Source organism: Vidua macroura, chromosome 1 (assembly GCF_024509145.1).
Source record: "Vidua macroura isolate BioBank_ID:100142 chromosome 1, ASM2450914v1, whole genome shotgun sequence".
NCBI classification, from domain to species: Eukaryota; Metazoa; Chordata; class Aves; order Passeriformes; family Viduidae; genus Vidua; species Vidua macroura.
Window position 1 is genome coordinate 8,152,813 of NC_071571.1, and position 20,474 is coordinate 8,173,286.

A 20,474-nucleotide genomic window follows, 5' to 3' on the forward strand; every position below is an offset into this window, starting at 1 on the left:
CAGTGCCGGGGTGCAATTGATATGCTGGTGTTCCGTCACGGGTTGCCCTCGATGATCTCAGGGGTCTTTCCCAAGCTGAGACCGGGATTCACTGTGAGCCGCGCATTTCAGCGGTGGTACGAGGAGTCACCCACGTCCGCAAGAGACATGTACAGACCCCCATGAGGGAGCCTCTCACTCCCACTCCCACTGTTTGTCGAGGCCAGGGGAACCTGCACCAGCACCAGCTCGGCCGCCCCGCACGCAGCTGGCACAGCGAGCCCTGCCCGGGTCCGTGCCCCGCCCCGGCCGCCATTCCGCCCTCACGCCGCCCCCGCGCACGCGCCCCGCCCGCCCCGCCGCCGCGCACGCGCGCCGCCCTCCCGCCCCGCGCACGCGCGGGGGGCGCCGGAGTGACCAACCAGCGGCGCGCGCCGCCCGCCCGCCCCCGCCGCGGAGGAGGGACCGAGGTCCGCCGCCGTCCCAGGATGCAGCGCGGCGGCGACAGCGGTGGCGGCCGCCATGTTGTGCTAGTTTGTTGTTCTCCGGCGGCGGGAGCGGGGCCCGCCGGGCGCTGAATCCGAGCCCTTCCCGGCCCGTTGCCCGCGTCCTTCGCCGCGGCACCGGCACCCGCCGCTCCGGCGGGCGGCACCGCGGCGCTGCCGCGACCCGCCGCCGCAGCCGCCTGGGCCGGGCGAAGAGCCATGGCTGCCGCGCTGGGAGGAGGCGCAGGTGGGTGCTCGGGGGCCGCGCCCGGGGGAGCGGGGCCGGCTCGGGCGGCGCGCCCGGCGGGGTGCGGGCACCGCGGGCTCCTGCGGGGCCTGCCCGGGGCGGAGGCGCCTCCGCTGCCGCGGGCCAGGCCGGGGGCGGCGCGTCCCGCGAGGTCGGGGCTCTGGGGCGCGGATCGGGGGCAGCAGGAGCTGCCCCGGCGCCGCAGATTCCCGGGAGCGCCGCTCCGGTCCTGGGAGTCGGCGTCGTGCGGCGATGGGAGCTGCTGTGGCCGCTCGGCGGGGCAGGGCCCGGAGGGACAGCGGCCTCGCCGCGGGTGCGGGGCCTTCGGGGAACGTGAGTGGGTTTTATTGAAAGATATTCACAGAATCACAGGATCAGTTAGGTTGGAAAACATCTCTGAGACCATCCAGTCCAACCTATGACCAATACCACCGTATCAACTAAACCATGGTACGAAGTGCCACGTCCAGCCTTTCTTTAAACACCTGTAGGGATGGCAGGTATTTTTTCACACAGTTTTTACAGGTACAGGTGTGTGGCTTGAGTAACGCGTCTTTAATCTGTGGTGTAGTTATAATTTATTTCATAGACTATGCAGAAGTGGAATATCTCACTTGAGGAGTGTAAAATGAAGTCAGTGTTTGACTCCAAGACTCTCAGGTGTTTGTTCCACTGTGCGTGACTACAGACACCTCTACGCGCAGCATTTTAATAGACAGCCATGTGGTTCTGATTAAACAAACCTTAAAATGAGAATATTTAGTTGGGTGATTAAAAGAAAGTCTTTCAGGGGGTTTCCGGAGGCTTCAGGAGAGATACAGTTAACAGGATTTGTGTGTTTCTGTGCTTGGTTTCATCAGGAGTAGCAGTTTTTGCTAAAGACTGATCAGAGTGGTCAGTTGACCCACTTGTCCATGTCTGTACAAAAGTTTTTGGTGATTTAGTCTCTGTAAGTTGTTGTCGAGGAGGAGAGGGGTGATTGGTTCAGTGCTCACTCAGCTGAGGGGTCTGACTGTGCTCCATGTTGGTTTGATGGGTAACAAGGCACATAAACATAATTACGTTTTTATGGGAAGTCTTGCCATACATAAAGGTAACTGTTACAAAGAAATTCCCAAATTTAGGAGTTGAGTTTGGGAATAAGGCTAGGAAGGACAGCACTACTAGTAAAACAGCAAATAGTTTAATACCTTGAGCATTGTTACAGCAGTGTTAAATATACTGCAATATTGGAGTTACTTTGAAAAATCTTTGTGCTAATTTCTGTGGTTCAGATCTGTGGTTCCACTTGTGATGTGGAAGTAAGGTTTCCATTCATGTACTAAGTGGAAGTTTTTGTGGTATTATGAGGATGGAGTAATTTAAAGAAAGCTTCACTTTTGAAGCATTTTGATTCTCATATTTTAACCTGCTTCAAGTTGAATGAACGTGCTTTCATGTACAAGGGCATGTGCTGCAGCACATAACCTTCAACAAAGTGGTGAAACTGCTGTTTCAAGGCTGATTTTTGTTGCTGTTCTGTAGTTCCATTTGTGTCCAAGGGTGAATTGGGACCCCTTTGTTTTAAGTGGGCACAAGCAGTTGTTTGTTCAGTGTTCACACTGTGCTCATCAATAAATGGTGGCCACTTAAATCTGATCCCTCCCCCATATAGACAATGTTTGTTTAGTCTTGGTGCAACACTTGCTGAATGGAGGAACCCACAGGTCACACACTTATGTCCACGTGACTACTCAGGGAACATTCCTGGTTGAGGATGTTCAATACACTTTTAAAACCCAGTCAAAAAAACCTAGAACTTACAGAAATGGAATATGCAACTGTTTTTGGAAAGGGACTGCTATCTAAAGTCAGTAGTGGTAGCATGTGAAAGAAGCTCTGAACTAAGTGGCTTTGATTATTTAAAGTTTTAACTGTAGAAACTGATGTTTTGGATTTAGTTTTTGAATTTTTGGGGTGAGTAAAAGACTTTAAAATATGGACATAACAGCACCCCACTGTTTTCTAAAAAAAAAAAAAAAAGCTAATGATTGGTAAAATAGTACAAAATAGGTATTAGGAATATAAATTAGTGTTAGTTTGATGACATTGTAGCATAACAGCTGATAAAATTAGATAGTTTTGGCTTTGAGGATGCAGATTAAAGTTTAAGTCCTCTGTAAGTGTATGTTACAGAACTGAGAATGAAATGTGGAATGTCTGCATTGGCTGAACATTTAAATGTATTTGATGGAAGGAAGGTGATGTGTCTGTTGGGCAGCATGTGTGTACTCATCAGTCATTTATAATCTTTAAAGCTTTGGGGGAATACAGGTGTGATTCTTTAGAATAAAGCATTCACATGTACTTTTGTGACCAGATGTTGATGCAGCAAAGCTTTCTAAGGATGAAGGTTAAGGCTCTTTTGGTGTTGGGTTTCACAAACTAGAAAGTTTTGAAGTGATGGTCTGTGAGGTCTCTGGAAGTAATTCACAATTGCGTAATAGTTTGCAAATTCTTTAGCTAATCAGCCTGATCCAACATGCTTGAAGTTCTAGAATGGCTGCATGTTGAAACATGAAAAGTCGAGGTGAGTGTGCTAGTGATGAGGGATCTTGAGGGCTCATAGTTGTTCACTGATAAGGCAGTGGTTCCCAAACTTCATTCCAATTTTGCATACAAAAACAGAACCAGAGGAAACACTGAATATTGAGTAACATAATGTTAAAGCATGAGTACAAAGAGGATGGAGGCTTTCTCTTCACAAGGATCCATGCGGAGCAGGCAAGGGACAATGGCTACAAATTGCACCAGGAGAGGCTTCACTTGCTACAAGAATTACTCTTTTAATAGGGAGGATAATCAGTCACTGGAAAAATTTCCTCAGGGACATGATGGAACCTTTGTTACTGGAGACTTTCAGGATGTGTTTGGACAGGGTGCATGATAAAATATCTCATCTAGGCTCCCTGTTTCATGGGAAGCCAGGTGGTGTTGGAGGGTCCCTTCAAACCTGGACTGTTACATGATTTAATGATCATATAAGGTAGCAACCATTTTGTATAGATGCTGAAATTTTTTCTTGATATTTACTGCAGTCACTGTGCAGCTAGATATTAGTCTCATTTAGGGAGAGATGGTTACAGGTTAAACAACAAACCATGTTCAAAACAAAGCAAGGAGAATCTTTTCATTGTCAGTCATACTGCAGTAAGGGCAAATTATTGTAAATTTTCTTTTCAGATTAGTTTACTTCTGATGAACATCAGTGGCCTAGAAGACTTTGGGTGGAGATGTCCTGGGGTTGTGAGGCATGACATGGGATGGAGTGGGGGAGGAGTTGGAGAGGCTCCCATTGACAGATATGTCCCTTCCTGCTGGAAGTCCTGCACTGAGAGTAGCAGAATGGGTGTTTCTTTACCTCTGAGGCTGTCAGCAGCTTCATTTCATTTGAGCATGTATGAGGTTTGTTGTTGCATTCTCAGCAATGTCAGGGCTTTAAAAGCCTCTTGTGAAGCAGATGACAAAAAGTGGAGCAAAGCTGATCCTGCTAGTGCAGCATGTGTGGTACATTCTGTGTGGTGTGGATCACTGTCCAAGGATGCAGTAGAAATTGTCCAGTGTGACAAATTCAGTTGAACTTGTTGTGCTTTGGCCTATTCAGCAGTGGCCTCCAGGGACCAGAAAATAGATTCTGCATTTGTGTCTAGGTGATGCACACATTAAAACTTCTCCAAGTCTTAGGTGGTCTATGAAGTTTACAGGTAATGAAATAATATGCTCAGGCGTGTACCAAGAACTAGTGCCCTTGTGTTGTACTTAGTATTGTACTAAGAAATAGTGCCAAAAAACAATGGTACTGCATTGTGCTTGAGGCAGGGAGATGTCCTTTAAACACAGCAATTTTTAATCTCTCTGCTTTTTTGACATGGTTTCACTCTTCTGAATGTCTTCTCTTTTCGGGTCATCTGAAATAAACATAGCCTTGGTATCAGTTGTTTTTACAAAAGCCAGGCCAAACTATTTTATATCAAATACTAAACCTCAGATTTTAGATCCCATAGAGTTTGTTGTCAGAATAATTTAAGGAGATGGCTGTCACAGACTTGACCAAAAAACCTCCAAGTAAGTTTTGTGATTCATCCTGTGTTTTGTTGTGCTGTGATGCAGCCTCAGTTTTAAGTATAACTTTTGGTTGCTGTGAAAGATGCTGGAGAATTTCTGGAGAGTTGCAGTTTCTCATCAGTGTCCAAATCCATTTGGGAACCAAGCTCATGTGGATTTCATGTAAACTCTTGGCCTTCCTTCTCTGTTCAGCATTTGTAAAACAAGGACTATGGCACTTCCATTTTCCAAAGCAGATATATTTTCTAGTTCAGCCAGACTTTGGATGTCAATACTTTTTGCTTGAAAGTAGTTTGGGGTTTTTTTTGTGACTTGGTGGGTTTGGGTTTATATGTAGTTTATTGATTAAAAAAGAAAAGGAAGAAGAGGCCCTGTTTATTTCAAGCATTGATTAGAAAATTTCAGTTCCAGACAGCATATCATAATTAGTTCTGATCTTGCATACTGCTAGTGACTTGCTTTGATATCAAGGCTGCCTGGTATCTGTTCCTGAACAGATAAACTAAACTGTTTGTGTGGTGTATTTGTGCATTATGTGTTAGTAAGACTGAACATGATTTCTGTGATGGTATAGAAAGGTTGATTTTTTTTTTTTTTTTTTTTTTTTGTAATAAGTGGGACTAGATTTGTAGTGGGCTTCATGAAGTGTTGGGTTTGTGGCACAGACTTGGATTCAGAAATTCCTGTTGACCTCATGGGTTTTTTTCTGCTGGATGCTGTCAGGATTTGTTACCAGAAGTTTTTGTTAAACAGTTACATTGCCAGCCTGTGCTACAGGCACAGACATTGCTCATGAAACCTGTTATTTTGTGTTGCATAGCAAGAGATACCAAAATTCAGTTCACTGTTCAGCTGTTTCTACATGGTGTACTCAGGTGCTGAAAATCAAGTTTTTACAATTCCTGTGTGTTGTGCAACCTTTAACAATGAAATATGAAGAAAAATATTTTGTAGAAATATGCTATTACATAAAGACAATCTGCTAAAAAGTTTTTAATCTGGAATCTTGCTCTTGAAATGCTGCCAAGTTGTCATGTTTAGTGTTTTGAATAGGATAGAGCAAGATGGGCTTGTTATATTCAGTATTATTTGAAGAACAGAGAAATGGTGTTTTTTCATGTGGTAAATGACCTTTCTGCCTCTAATTTTCTGTTATTTTCTTTTTTTTTTTCTTTTTTTTTTCTTTTTTTTTTTTTTTCCTTTTACTAGCTCCCTTACCTATCACAGAATGCTATTGGGTTTATTTTTATTTTGCTCGACAGCAGTGAGTTTTAGTGACTTCATTGAAAGACCTGTTGGGTAAAGAGTACATAGGACTTTTTTATCCATTGACCTATAGGATCATTGTGGCATCTCTATCTTGTTTTTGATAAGGAGAAGTCTTCAGTGTCATTTCAGTGCCTAAAGCTACAATAATAAGCTTTGTGTTCATGAAGGTGTGATGCTGAAGCAAACCAGAACACAGAATTTTGAAGTGTTCAGGTTTATGAGACAGCACCTGGTTAGCATTCCAGAAAGCTTTCAGGTGTAGGTCTGGGAGGACTAAAAATGCACTTGTCAAATGTTTTCCTTACTCCAGAAGTCTTGGCCATGGCACTGCAGTAAAATACTCCGTCGTAGCAACAGTTGCTATGTGTGACTACCTTTTTAGGCTGTTAGTACCATTTTAAGATGTTAAGAGCTCTGCAGTGTTCTGCTGATTCACTTCCTACGCTTGTAAGACTTAACTGTGCAGCTTAAGACTTCCATTTTACACAAAAAAATTAGTGAGGATTTTATTGGAGGGGTATCCACAGAGTTAGAAACTGCCATTAGCACAGCCAGAGAATAAATGAGGGTTGCATTTTGTGGATTTCTGGTGTGGATGATCTGTTCTCGTAGAACAGGAAAAAATATATTTGGCCATATATCATAGATCCAGAACATAAGCTGTATGGAACGATTTGCATCACTGCTGGTGCAGCACCAGGGTAAATATCATAAATATCAATAAAATAGGAACCTTTCAGTGTGAGGCCCAAGTATGTTTGTGTTTACTTCATAGCTGGCCAGAGCCTTGCATGGCAGGTTGGTCTACCAAATCAGCCAGCATTAGTCCTTCTCTGCAGCATCCTGAAACTTCCTTGCCCCTTGGATCACGGTGATTTTCTTAGAACTGCAGTAGGAAGAGCCAAGTGATGGATTGGTTTGGGTTTTCCCTCTATAACCAGCCTCTTCTGCTTCCTTATTCAGTTAATGCTTTTTTTTTGGTGTTTGATAGGTCTCCTTTGGTTTGCTGTGGATTTATTTTGTTTTCCTTACTAGTTTTGCCTGGAAATTAGAGGGGTCTTAATGTGTTTAGAGATCACCTATCAGCATGTTCCAGTTGGTACCCAGCTGATGCACAAACATGGTCTTGGGGAGCTTTGCCATGGGCACCTGGAATTGGGAGGAAGAGCTGTGGCCAGCACCTGGTGGGTCTCAGCAACATTTGCTGTGTACGGCTGCACTGAGACTGCTGGAAGAGATACAGAACTTCTTCCCTGCCATAGACATTTTAATGCTTTAAAAGCTGATGTTCATGGATTTCTACCATCAATTTTTTTTTCCTACTATCTTCCACACAGTAATACTGAGAATTATTGAAAAAAAAAAAAAAACAAAACAACTGGCTGTTGCTCTCAGTGGTTGTGAACTCTGCTGATGCTGAGTGGTTTTATTTCTGTACAAGTTAATGTTTTACAGGCATTTAACCACCTGTGGCACAAACATTGACTTACAGGTTTCTCAAGGAGAAGCAGCTATAAATGTTACATTGATTATTATTTACTGGTATTTTATGATGTTATTGCCTAGACAGGTCGAAGAAAAATAAAAGTCTGTGTGGTTTCAGAAATGGAGAGAAAATGATGCCTCGTGAGGACTGTTAGGTATCACATCACATTGCAGGTGCAAGGCCTGAGTTCATTTCAGAGCTGCTGTGTCACACTAATAAAGCTGGCACAGAATGCTGTTTGTAGGTGTGTGACCGTTGTGACCCCCTTTTCTAAAGGAAAACTACAACCTACTCTGGGCTCTGACAGTCCTTAATGTCAAAATGGCATAATTTGTAATGCTCATTGTCAGTGTCAGCTGAAACAGAACAAATAAGCATAAAAAAGAAAAGCTGTCTCATTCTGTTCCAAAGATCTTTATATTATGTGTGTTGAGATGGAGAGAGAAGAGATGAGAACAGGGAGCTGAAGGGGAAGTGTGGAGCACTTCTTGCAAGGTGTGGTCACTACAGGCAAATGGACCAGTCATTTTTGAGGATTTTGTGTGCATCCTGCTAGAGGGCACTTGGGAAAAGAGCTTTGCTGGATGTGATTCAGCTCTGAATTTTGATAGAAGTTGCTCATAAATAAGGAATAAGATGTGAGAAAGTTGGAGGGGTTGGAAGAACTGGAGCGTGGGGGTTTCATGATGTTGGCTGAGTGGTGAGAGTTCAAGTCCACACTTGTCAGGTTCAGAAACTTGCCAGGAACTTGGACTGTCCTTTGCTATAATTTCTTCACGAGCAGCAGTAATAGGTTAAAACATTTTTATGGCTGTGAAACTTGAAACACCTGGGTTGGAAAAGTCAACCCTGAGTTGTATCAAAAAGTGCTTCACTGTGCTGTGGAGAGAAGGGTTTGGTGTGTAATTTTGTGTTGTCTAGATTTAAACCTGGCTGATGTGAAGGTCCATCTCTGGAAGGATTGTGTCCTAAGAGCTCAGATCTTCAAGTGCTCTTGGTTTATAATGCAGCTCTAGTGCTACAGGGGTGCCTGGCATGAAAAAATATATCTTGCAAGCAGGCATAGCTTAAAAAGAATTTACTGTTTTCCTGATGGTGATCATTGTGGTCATTGTCTTGAGCTGTGTTAGGCAATATGTGGACACTTGTTATTTGGGTTGTTGCCAAACCAATTATTTTACCTTAAAAAATTATCTTTGGTGGTGGTTACATCAAGTCAGTGGATTACTGTAATCCAGCTGTAAGAATAGTGTCAGTGTAGGATATTTGTGCCCTTAAAATGTCAGTGCACTAAGACAGGCACTGCAGCATGGTTTTGAGTGACCACAGAGAGAGCAATGTGGCTTTTTTTTTTTTTTCCCCAGAGACCACAGAATTAGTTAATTTAGTGTTCAAGAGAAAGATGGGAAATACTTGTGTATTTGTTTGGTTTTCCTCTGTGAGTAAAATAGGAATTGGAATAGGAGGTTGCAATACATAGATGTTTGAGCAGAGAAATGTTAAACAACTGTTTTCAATGGTTTTAGCTTATGTAAATCAGTTAAATATAAAAGATTAATTAAAATACAGACATACCTGTTGATAGTAAAGGAGAAAACCTCATCAAGGAGAATTATTTCTAGCTACTGTTTCAAAATAAGAGTTGCCACACTTGCATCATAATTCATACCAAGCACTCTTTCTTTCATAGCTATTTATGATTCAAATTTCTGGTTTCAGTGTTCTTAATATAGTGATGTTGCAAGATCTGGATTTTCTCTTTTTAATGTTTTTACATTCTTTTAAACTTCCATCAGTCACTAACACTGATATTTTGATAAAATGAAGTGAGAAGTGACTAGGTTTGTCATTGCATATGGGAAATATTCACTTAAGGGTACTGGGCTGAGTGTAAAGAGCTGAAGACAGATTTGGTTTTGGAGGTTTATTAAAGAAACCAACCAAACAAAACCCCCAGTTGAATAAAACAGTTGTTCCTTGGCAGTGTACTTGGTCAAGGAGTTGAATGCAAATAGACTCAGGGGAGTGAGTGGATTTATGGCATCTCAGTGATCCCAATTCAGAGTGTCAGACTGCAAGGGTTGGATTGCTTGACCTCCTGTATTTTGCAGGTCATTAAACTGCAGCAGCTTTCCCTCTGTGTTGAGCATAACTTTTGTCTACTTGTTGAATTCTTACCAAAATTGTTAAAATGTGTGAAAAGAGAGTGAATCCAGGTGTGCATTCTCTGTTGGGCTGTAGTGAGAGAAGGGGAGAGTGGAGGTTGAGTGTATATCAGGGTATGTGCTTCCAGTTTCCATGTGACAAAACATGATGTCTGAACAGAGCAAATGACCTTTGCATATTCTCACAGAAATGGAAGTTTTTATATTTTTAAGTAGCAAAATTGTCATTTGCAAACTAAGCTATGCAAGAGGAAGTGGTGGGCTAAATTAGGGTATTTGTTGAGAGAAATGTGGAGCAGCAGTTGTTTCTTGGAAGGCAAGGGCATGTTTAGGTACAGAGTGTAATCTTCAGTGACTTCTGGTGGTTTTACTGCCCCAGTTGAGATGACTGATGGTTTTTCCACCTGACTTCTCTCTTCTGTGTTGTGTTGCTGCTGCTGACCTGCCCTGTGCTGTCCTGACGCTGACTCCTATTTTCCAAGTGCCTTTGCAGGCTCAGTGTTAGTGGATGAGTTTGTGGCCTCCAAGACAAGCAAAGATTTGGCAGATGATGCTGAATCACCTCCACTGCACCTAGTTTCATGCATTTCTGGGGAGCTGCTGTTCCTGGAATGACCTTCACTGGCACATTTTGCCAGTGATTTAGCTCGTGCTCTGTTTCCCTCTGGTGATCCTTGTTGCAACAGTGAGAAAAGGCAAAGCTGTGTACATTCTGGGTTTTTTTATTGTTGAAGCATGGAGATGTCACTTGATAGTGACTGACCATGAGCCAGAAGTGTGCCCAGGTGGCCAAGAAGGCCATTTTGGTTTTATGTGTGTGGCCAGCAAGGCAGAGGCTGTGATCTTCCCTTTTTGCTTGATACTGGTGAGGACACACCTCAAATCCAGTGTTCGGTTTTGGGCCTCTCACTACAAGAAAGACACTGAGGTGCTGGAGTGTGTCCAGAGAAAGGCAGGGAAGTTGGTGCAGGGTCTGGAGCACAGGTCTGGCAAGGAGCAGGTGAGGGAGCTGGGGGTCAGCCTGGAGAAAAGGAGGCTCAGGAGGACCTTATCTCTCTGAGAGGACCACCTAAGAGGAGACTGTAGCTAGGTGGGTCTGTCTCTTCCCTCAGGTAACAAGGGACAGGGTGAGAAGAAATTGCCTCAGGTTATGCCAAGGGAGGTTTAGATTACATATTTGAAAGGATTATAAAGCTTTGGAACAGGCTGCTTCCTAGGGAAGTGAAGTCATCATTCCTGGAAGGTTCAAAAAACACGTGGATATGGCACTGAGGACATGGTTTAATGGTGAACATGGTGGTGGAGCTGGTTGATGGTTGAACTTGGCAATCTTACAGGTCTTTTCAAACCTTAATGATTCTATAATTCTATGCTGGTATTCATCTGTTTTCTTCATGTTAATTGAAAAGTAGAAAGGTATTTTTGCATCTTCTAAACAACATGCACACCCACACCCACCAAGAAAATCCCATCTGTGTGGTTGCTTTGGCAAACTCTCATTTTGAATCAAAGGTTCAAAGAAATTGAAGGAGTTAAGAGTTTACCTAGATCTAGTTAGGAGGATAAAAACAATTTATAATGATCAAGAGTATACCAAGAAGAGTAGAAATAATGTGAAATAGTTAATTATTAGCAGATAGAGTAGTTAAGACTAAGATATAAATCACTTACTTGTTTTACTGTGTTTGAAGAAGCAGGAAAAATACTTGGAGCTATTGTGAAAATGAAGAAACTGTGACCTGCACCTGGGCCCTGAAACTTGAGCTATGGCCAAGGGGTCCAAAGCCTGCCAACAAGGCAGAAGTGGAAGGTCACTGGGATCTCAGAAGACCACAGACCCATTTCAAAGCCCACTGACTTAATTCAGTCAAGAGACTGCGCAGGCGTAAAAAGAACTTTGGACTCATTTTAATACATTTTAATACAAAGTGGGGGTGTGTGGGGTAATGCATTTATATAGGTGTATTGGGTAATTATATGAATATGTAAGACTTTTGTGAATAAATGGAGAACCAGAGCTCTGTGAATTTTGCACATCTTTGGGAGGATACTCCCAAAATGTACCCGGTGCTGTCAATGAACACATCATTTTCTAACTTTTAGCTAGTTGGAGAGTTCTGTTCTGTGCTTCAATTTCAGTAAGAATTATTTAACGTAGTCACGTTTTTTTTTACAGATGATGACTTTGATCAGTTTGATAAGCCTGGTGCAGAAAGGTCTTGGAGAAGAAGAGCTGGAGATGAAGACTGGGACAGGTAGGTAGAATATTTTCATGTTCAGTTTCTGTATGCTGAATTGCATTGTTCTGTTTTCCCATTCTGGTATTTTGTACTGTAACATTTAGAGCAGTGCACATTTAGATTCTAATGAAGATGTTGGTTGTTTTGTATGTGTCAGCCAGTGCTAGATTGTGCCAAACATGTACTTGCCTTGAGGAATATAGAGCATTGTGAAGAGATGCCATTTAAAATTGGATAAATACAAAGTATTTGTGGTGTGTAATTTTGCAATTAATGTTTTGGCTTTGCTTTTAAATATTTAGTAGACCTAAGTGGTTAAAATAGAATTTGCTAGTACTTGAATTTGCTCAACTTAATTTTTAATTTTTTTTCCTTGATGTTTAAATTCCTATACTCAAAGTTCTACTTCAGTTTTAAGTGGGGGAAGAGGAGGAGAGCTTAGGCATGAGCTTCTTCAACATGACTGTTCTAAAGATAGAGAAGTGTGTGTGCTCTGGGTTATTCTAGGGGAGAATGTGTGTTCTTTTATGAGACAGGAATCAAGCTGCTAGCTACACTGGTCTACTCTTTTTGGGAGAAAACATTTCACTTATTTCTGTTATTTTTCTATGATTCCGTTGTAGTAATAGACTTGTTCAGACTTTTCCAGTGGTTTTCACTCTAAAAGGGAGAAAAAAAAAAATCCAAGTAGATTTCTGTCCTCTCTAATAATCACTCAAGTGATTGTAGTAAACACATTTTACTGTAAGTAGTTTTCCACTGAGCTGAGCCCTTGGAGTAAATCAACTGCTCTAAATTTATTGCCATTCCAGAGGCATGAGTTTCCTCTGCCTTGGTTTTCTGCTAGGTTGAGTGGACAGTTTTCATTGCTGCAGTAGGCGAGTGTGTGAGTGAAGAATTTGGGCAGTAGCTCTGGTACATCCAGGGTGTTCTGCTGTTTGCTGATGAGCATCTGCTCTCTGTCAGGCCAGTTCAGCTGTTAGAGGGTTGGATGCTGAGGTGCACCAAGGAGCTGCTCTGGTCTGAGAGTGTAATTAAAATAATTTGCTCAGGTTGGGTCTCTCCTGTGCTGCCTCCCATCCCCAGGATTGGCTATTCAGAAACCTTAAAATCAGTGTCCCAGGCAGAATGTTTTGTATTAGAATATTTTCTGATCTTTTGGCCTTTGTTGCATAAATGGGTGGGCTCTTAGCTGTTGACTGGTCACATTTGGGTGTAGCTGCCCTACTCTTCACTTGATAAGGTTTGAAAGAGTCAAATAGCTGTTGCATCAAAAGTTGGAAGCTTTTACCCAGAGGTAAACTGCTTGTGCAAAGCTGGTTTTAATAGGGCTTGACAGTAGTTTTAGAGTATTTTCACAAAGCTGAGACTTTGAAGGATACAAGGACTTAGTTTAAGAAAAAAAAACCTTTTAATTTATGTGTTTATTATTAGCTGTATTTAGTTAAAGAGAGATGATAAAAAATTCAGTAGTGAAATTGTGAGGGAAGTGGTTTCAGGTGCAGAGCAGAAGATTCTAGAGTTTTATCTTGCTGATCATTTCAGAAGTTTTATTTTACAACTGTATCTAATAAAATACTATTTGCATGTGTTGGAATATTTTTTTGGTTAATATTATTCTCTTCAAATTGCAAAGCTCTCTTTGTAAATGTTGAGTTCTGTGGGTTCTTGGCAATTACAAATGCTGTACTGGATATGTTGCCTAATGCAATTGCTTGGGGGTTTTACCTACTGGCCTAATTCGGTGTAGGACATAGTTTCTCAAAGATGGAAAAAAGGCTGGATGAACACAGTAATCTTGGTGTTTTAATCCTTCATGTGTTGTTTTCAGCTGAAGCATCATTTGGGAGGGGGAGATGAAGGAGTTCTGATAGTCACACATCCTCATCAGCCATCAGCTCCTACTGTGTTATTTGACTGAGTCTCATCCCCCAGTCATTTAAATAATTAAAATAAATTATAAAATTTTGAATATAGAAGTAATATATTTATTAGTAGTATGTTTATTTTATATATAGTGTTGCATTTTCAGATCTATCATTTCTCAAACCCTGGAGGGTGTTAACTGAGAGCTGGAAGGCCCCAGTTATTTGGGAATACAAATGTAGCATTGTTCTTGGAGAATTTTCCCCATTTTTTCCAAGTCCTTTTCCTGAAATACTTGTGTCCTTGCTACTGCTCATGTTTAATGAGGCATGCTTATGAAATTGGAGGCTTAAAAGGGCCAGTCTGATGTCTTTATCTCGTTAATTTGTACATTTATCTCATTAAGTAGCCCAAAGTTTGAGTTTGGGAAAAACCTGTGTTTCTGGTGCTCTCCTTCAAGATGACAGGGCAGATTAAGTAGCTGATTTTTGTTGAAATTCACTTATTCAGACCCTTCTTTGAGATTACTGATTTTTCTATACTGACTGAAAAATTTCCATTTTTTATTGTCTGCTTCTTTTTTTTTTTTGTTATTTCTTTCCTACTTGAGTAGGCTAAATTTATTCAGTGAGGAAAATGTTGGGTATCGGGAGTTGAGGAAAGGGAGGAAAATCTGTCTCTTTCTTGTGAGAGCAGCAAACCCAAAACTATCTTTACCAAAAATTTCCTAGTATTGTGGTTTTGGAAGGACTTTCGGGTCTTGATGATAGCAAGGGTGAGATGCTTTTGGAACTATCATTGGTGTGTACTTTTATTCCAGTTTATTTTATGTGGATTTGTGTGATATCAAATGGCAATAATTCATTTTTGTCTATTTCTCTCTGCTAGCCTGAGATCTCTTAGTGTCTGGGGGTTTTCTGTGTGTTTTCTTGGTGGTTCTTTTCTTTGTTTGCTTTGTTCTTTAATAGTCAGATTTAGTCCTTTTGGTCCCTCTTTTTTTTTTTCTATAGACAGCTTCAGATTTGGCTACTTAGAAAGGAGCTTGAGATAGTTCCACTTTACTGTGCAGGTTTTTCACTTTAACTTTGTTTACTCAAAAAGTTACTCATGGTCATTCTTCTTCTAATTTATCAATGAAAATACTGAATGACATTGAGTGTTTTAATAGGTTATGAAGGGCACCCCGTGAATGTTTTGCTTCTCATACAAACTTCATCTGTATCCTGGTATTAATTTTTTTGACTGTCAAGCAATAGGTCAGAGTTTCTGAAAATCTAGAATGTTTGCAGTTAATTCTAGTGATCAAATGTTGTTTTTTTCTAAATAGTCACATCAAGGATGCTTTTTAGTAATGTCAATAGGCCTAGGTATGTTTAGATAATTAATTAAATCTTTCACTTCCTTTTGCATTCCTTTCCCTAATCTGAATTTTTTGCTACCTGAACTTGGTTTTTATCTTTGAATGCTGCTGTAACATATTCTCTTGCCATCTCTTGGAATTTCTCTAGTGCAGTTTATTAAAAGCTGTCAATTGTGGGCCATAGTGCTGGAAATATTTTTAAACATTTTGGTGCATTTGTCAGACTACTGGCAGTTGAAAAGATTAGTGATTTTCTTTTTTTTTTTTTTTTAAGAGACAAAATTGAAGTAGGAAATTCTTCTGCAACCATTTCTGTTACATAGAGGTTCCTATCTCTGAAAGAAATGGCTGAAATTCTAGTCAGTTTGCTCTTTGGAATGTGTGATATGTCTTATCTCCCAGTTTTCGTTTAATATTACATTGAGCACAAAACAGTTGCTATTTGTTAATGTTCAGCCATTCCTGGAACTATTTGTGATCAGTAACAGTGGATAAATTCTGTATACTGATGATAATGTCCTATTTAGGGCTTATTTGGTGTATCATTTGTTCTTTCCTAGACCACAAGATTTTTACAACTCTCACTGCCCCTTCCCTCCTGTGTTATCTGTACAGTAATTGGCTCTGAAAGAGATTGATCCAGCTGCAAAACCAACTGATTTACGTTTTGGGATTATCTCCCCATTTTCAAGTATTTCCCACGTAGTCCTAAGGAACTGTTACACAAATTCCTTTTCAGTTCATATAGGCCACTCTCACTTGGGATGGTTTGATTTTTATGTGCTACCTAAGGCATGGTGATTTTTGTGTCTCTGGTTTTTTAAGGTGTGCAGGTAGAAATAGTGTTCTCTTAAAGTGCAGCTCATATTTCAAATCACTGGCTTCTCATTTTAGTATTGATACTCATATTCTAATACATGTTATTGTTAGTAACAAGTGATTATTATTGAAGGAGAATCTGGTCATCCATGTCACTAGATAGTTCTTTCACTGAAGGAGGAATGAAATTAAGCAGTTTTTCTGAAGTTTAGCTCACCTTGAATGTAGTTCCTTGCACTGAATTGTATTTATGGGGCAGTTGCACTGTGATGGCAGAAGTGTTGTAAGCCAATATTTCTGTGCTTCCTGAATTCTTGTGCACAAATATAAAACTGATGAAACATGCAGTTAATTTTGTCACCCTACAAATGTGTGTTTGACCTTATCCTCAACTTGAGGAGGAGGGAATAAAGTATATAAATGAAAGATCAAGGCCTAAGCCTGGCCTTTAGGACAGATCCAGGCTCCCAAGCCTGCTGGCTTCCCAGCCTCCCAGCTCCTTGCTGAGGTGCAGCTCAGGCCACATGGGGACCTGTACACTGAGTCTTGCCCACAGGACATTCCTGTCTCACGTCCTCCCTGGGGAGCTGGAAATCAGCAATTTGGAGTTTGGACAATGTGTCCAAGTGGCCTTGGAGTGAAGGATCTAGAATGGATGTGTTTTGTCTGGCTGTGCCTGTGCTTGGATAGGTTCCTCTGCTGTGTTTAGTTGAGGAGATATGGAAGGGAGAGCATATGGAAATGAAATGACTGTGCAATAGCAGACTTTTTTAATATGTATGATTTGTTGTTTCACTGAAAAGTAAAATCTTTTATTCCCTGAATGCTTTGCTAAAATAGGCTTTGTGCTGGCTTGGCAACAGTTCTCCTTGAGGCAGTTTTTTAAGGTATATGCCCTGTAAGGTTTGTGGGTTTGTTTTGTTAAGTTCAGCTTTTTAAAATTTATTACTGTTTTGCAGTGAACTTGATGATGACTTGCTTGGAGAGGATTTGCTAACTGGAAAAAAGGTAAGAGATGTGCATTAGGTGAATTGTTGCAGATATTAAATGTGAATGTTGTTCAGCTTAAGACAGTTCAGGTGTTTGGTTTTACCTCATGTATTTTACAGTCACCTCCCCAAAGCCTGACAGCCACAGGTACCTGAGGTCTACCTTGCTGCCAGAGCATTCTGCACCCAGGGCTTTGTTTCCTTTTGTGAAATACCTCCAAGTGTGGCTTTTTAAAATAAAACTTAGAGAAAAATTTTTTTTGACCCAGTTAGGTCTCCTGAATGCTAATTAGCATGATTGAAAATGTAATCCGAGTGCCAGTTTCCTGGCTATTAAAAATCACTTGTTAAAATACCAGCAGTATTTACCAGAGAGGAAATAAAAAAGCAGTCATTGTTGTCTTTGAATGTTCACACTCATTGTGAACTTTCCTGCTACCTTGCTGTCTGATGAGTATGCAGAGGATTTCCCCTTTAAAGTGAGGGGAAACATATGGCAACAGCTAAAACTGGGGAACATAAACAAGTTATCTCCATGTCTGCTATAGACTCTTTCTGCTGGTACCTATTTCCAGAATTGAACTCAGTGAAAAGAGCTGAATGTATCTTTGGATTTGCCAGATATCAGTAAGAGAAGACTGGACTTCTGTTTGAGAAATCAAATTGACTGGCCATCTCTTGCTATATTTTATCTTCTAAATGAACTAATTTTGAAAGTAGTTTCTGAAGTTCCAGTTGGAGATGCATAGGTTAAGAAACTCAGCTCTATCAATAGTTGTTTTATTTGTTATAGTATTTTTATAGTCATCCTATAAGTGTTGGAAGTTAGCTTCTTGAAATTATAGTATCTGTAAGCATTTCCTATTAAAGATAGGAAGTTCCTTATTCTCATGTGCTGGTTTAAAGAGAATAAAATTCCAGGAGGATAATGATTGCCAATGCTTGTTACACAGTTACCAAAACCAGAAGCAGTTAAAATTGAATGGAGGTGATAAAGCTACTTACCTATCTTTAGAAATGATATATGTGAATACTAACCAGTACTTGATTCTCCAGTGTATTATGGTTATTTGTGCTTTTTCTATTATTGTTTTTGATTTGCCATGTTACAGGGCAGTATCTGTGGGTATGGACTCATGTGATGGTGTAATAATGGATTTCTCAGAAAGTTTTCCCTGGGTTATTTAGGCTGAACTTCTACATAATCCCATCCCAGTACTTTTAGATTTTTAGATAAATCTATCTTTGTGTAACCCTCTGGCCCTATTACTTTAGGGGTTTGAAATGTTGCTCAGCAGAACTGCAGTTATCTCTCCCTAGGGGGTAATTACTTAAAAAAAAAACAAACCAAAAAAAACCACCAAAAAAAACACGAACAGCTGAAAGTTGCTTAATTTGACAGACAAATTAGGAGGTAACACAGTATTTTGTTATGTTTTTTTCTTCTCTTACAAAGTAGTCATGATTTTTCAATTTTCTTTATCATATCCTTTCCTCTAGTCACCCATCTCTTCCCTCTAGAAGTTGCAATTCATGCATTTTTCTTGACTTGCCTAGTGCATCAAGGTCACAAGGCTGTGTACCAGAGCTAACCTTCCTTCCTGGTCTGTCTTAATTGAGTTGTCATCTTTGGCCACATTTGAGAATGGATCAGTGAAAAAGAAATTTGAGTTCTGGAAATTTCCATAAGATTGTTGAAGATGTATTTTAAAATTTGGGATCTTGTGTTGTGCGCTTTTTCTTATTGAATTAGGTAATTTCTTTAAGGATATGGTCTTACTTTTCTTCATGAAAAATATTTGGTGTTCAGTCCTTTGTTAAAAGTTTGTATCTTTTGTGTTCATGGCTGACTTTTTTTGAAACCTAGAATCAGTCAGACTTGTCAGATGAAGAGCTGAATGATGATCTGCTGCAAAGTGACAATGAAGAGGAACAAGAATTTCGGTATTTCTTTTTTGAATCTTGTTTTGAATAGCTCAGAGCTATGAATGACTCCTATTACTGATAACTAATAACTTTTAAACTAAACTAAAGTTATTGGTATATACTTAAAATAGTTTTGCTTGTTACCTAGCCAGCTACTTAGTGATGTATATATAATGTACTCAGTACCATTCTTAACATTTCAGTAAAATTATTTCTTGTTTATTTTGATCTAATAAATTTATTCAAATCTCTGAAAAGCTTATAAAAAGAATTTGTGTCATCTGCTGTGCATACAGAATTAATTATAAGCACTTACAGAGCTTTCTTTACTGCCTCTGTATTGCTGACTGTGGTAAGCTTCCTTCTCCTGATGCCAGATGATATTTTGCCTTTTCCTTTATACACCATTTATATTGCTTTTATGTATCATCAGTACTCTTAGTATGCATACTTGTAATTCCTTAAGTCTGATAATTTAGCATAGTCCTAATATTCTGTCAGGCCAGGAGACCAAACATCCTAAAGACCTCATAGTAGGAGGCTGGAAAACCCTGTGCTATCTTGAGACACCAAGGTCCTCTCTAGAATCCATCCTGTAAAGTGGAGATTTGGCCTCTGCAGGGGGGAATTCCTTGGGGTGGGAGGATATCACACTATTTATTCAAGCCTCTCATTGGGGCATCTTTGTTAGATATGCTAATTTGTAAGGTCTATACATTGTGTATGGGATCTGTCATGTGGTGTGTGCATTTTGGTACATTCCACTTTGGTGAAATGGTGCACCGTAAGGATCCTTATTAAATACCAAGGTAAAAACCCTTTATCATCCCTTAACCGTGTCTGGCTCTTAATTTTTAGGACCAAGGGAAAGGCATCACTCATATATAGTCCTTTTCTGCTGTCTTTCCTTTAAAAATCTATCTTACCTCCTGAGACTCCGAGGAGGGGAATTTGTGACTTAAATATTTGTGTACAATTACATAGCAGAAAATTTTGAATAGGCTGGAGCAGATATTTCTATGGGAGTTTACTGAGAATCCTGCCCTGTGAATACCCTGTGGTAATACAGTTCCTGAGCTGAATTATGGGCATTACAAGTCAAAATGAGTGTATTCTTGTTTTTACTTTTCAAGCTGGACTGAAGTAGGAGAGAAGATGCTTGTAATGCCGAAGTGATGCAGTACTATTGCTGCTTTTACTGGCCTGTTTTTCCAGCTTTCCCTTACTGCATGCTGTGCAGGGCTTGTCATCTGAAGGGCTATGAATGGATGTATGTGTGTAACATACGTAGGTGTATCTCCATCTCTGAGATCTCCTGTATTAGCTGTAATTAGGATAAGGACTCCTGTCCTTATGTTGGACCGATGAGGATGTGATAAAATGCTCCACCATCAATCTCTTCTTTGGCTGCCATTTTCCTCCCTGCAGGAGTGAGGGTGGGATTGTTCCCTTAAAGAAGGGGAACCCCGGTTAGAATCCTTGGCTGTTTTTTTTGCTGTATGTCCTCCTTGAGACCCCTGGGTAGCAGGGTTGGCTGTG

General features: G+C 40.6%; 1 protein-coding gene across 5 annotated transcripts in view; it reads left to right on the forward strand.

Annotated features, from left to right (window-relative positions):
* Nucleotides 1-622: 622 nt before the first annotated feature.
* Nucleotides 623-20,474, forward strand: part of RBM33 (RNA binding motif protein 33) — a 102,206-nt gene continuing 82,354 nt past the window's right edge. For all 5 annotated transcript variants that reach the window (XM_054000614.1, XM_054000694.1, XM_054000859.1 and 2 more), the window contains exons 1-4: nt 623-711; nt 11,912-11,990; nt 16,980-17,028; nt 18,877-18,953. In XM_054000614.1, the coding sequence (XP_053856589.1) occupies nt 684-711; nt 11,912-11,990; nt 16,980-17,028; nt 18,877-18,953 (233 nt within the window). In that variant the 5' untranslated portion in view covers nt 623-683. The remainder of the gene's footprint in view (nt 712-11,911; nt 11,991-16,979; nt 17,029-18,876; nt 18,954-20,474) is intronic.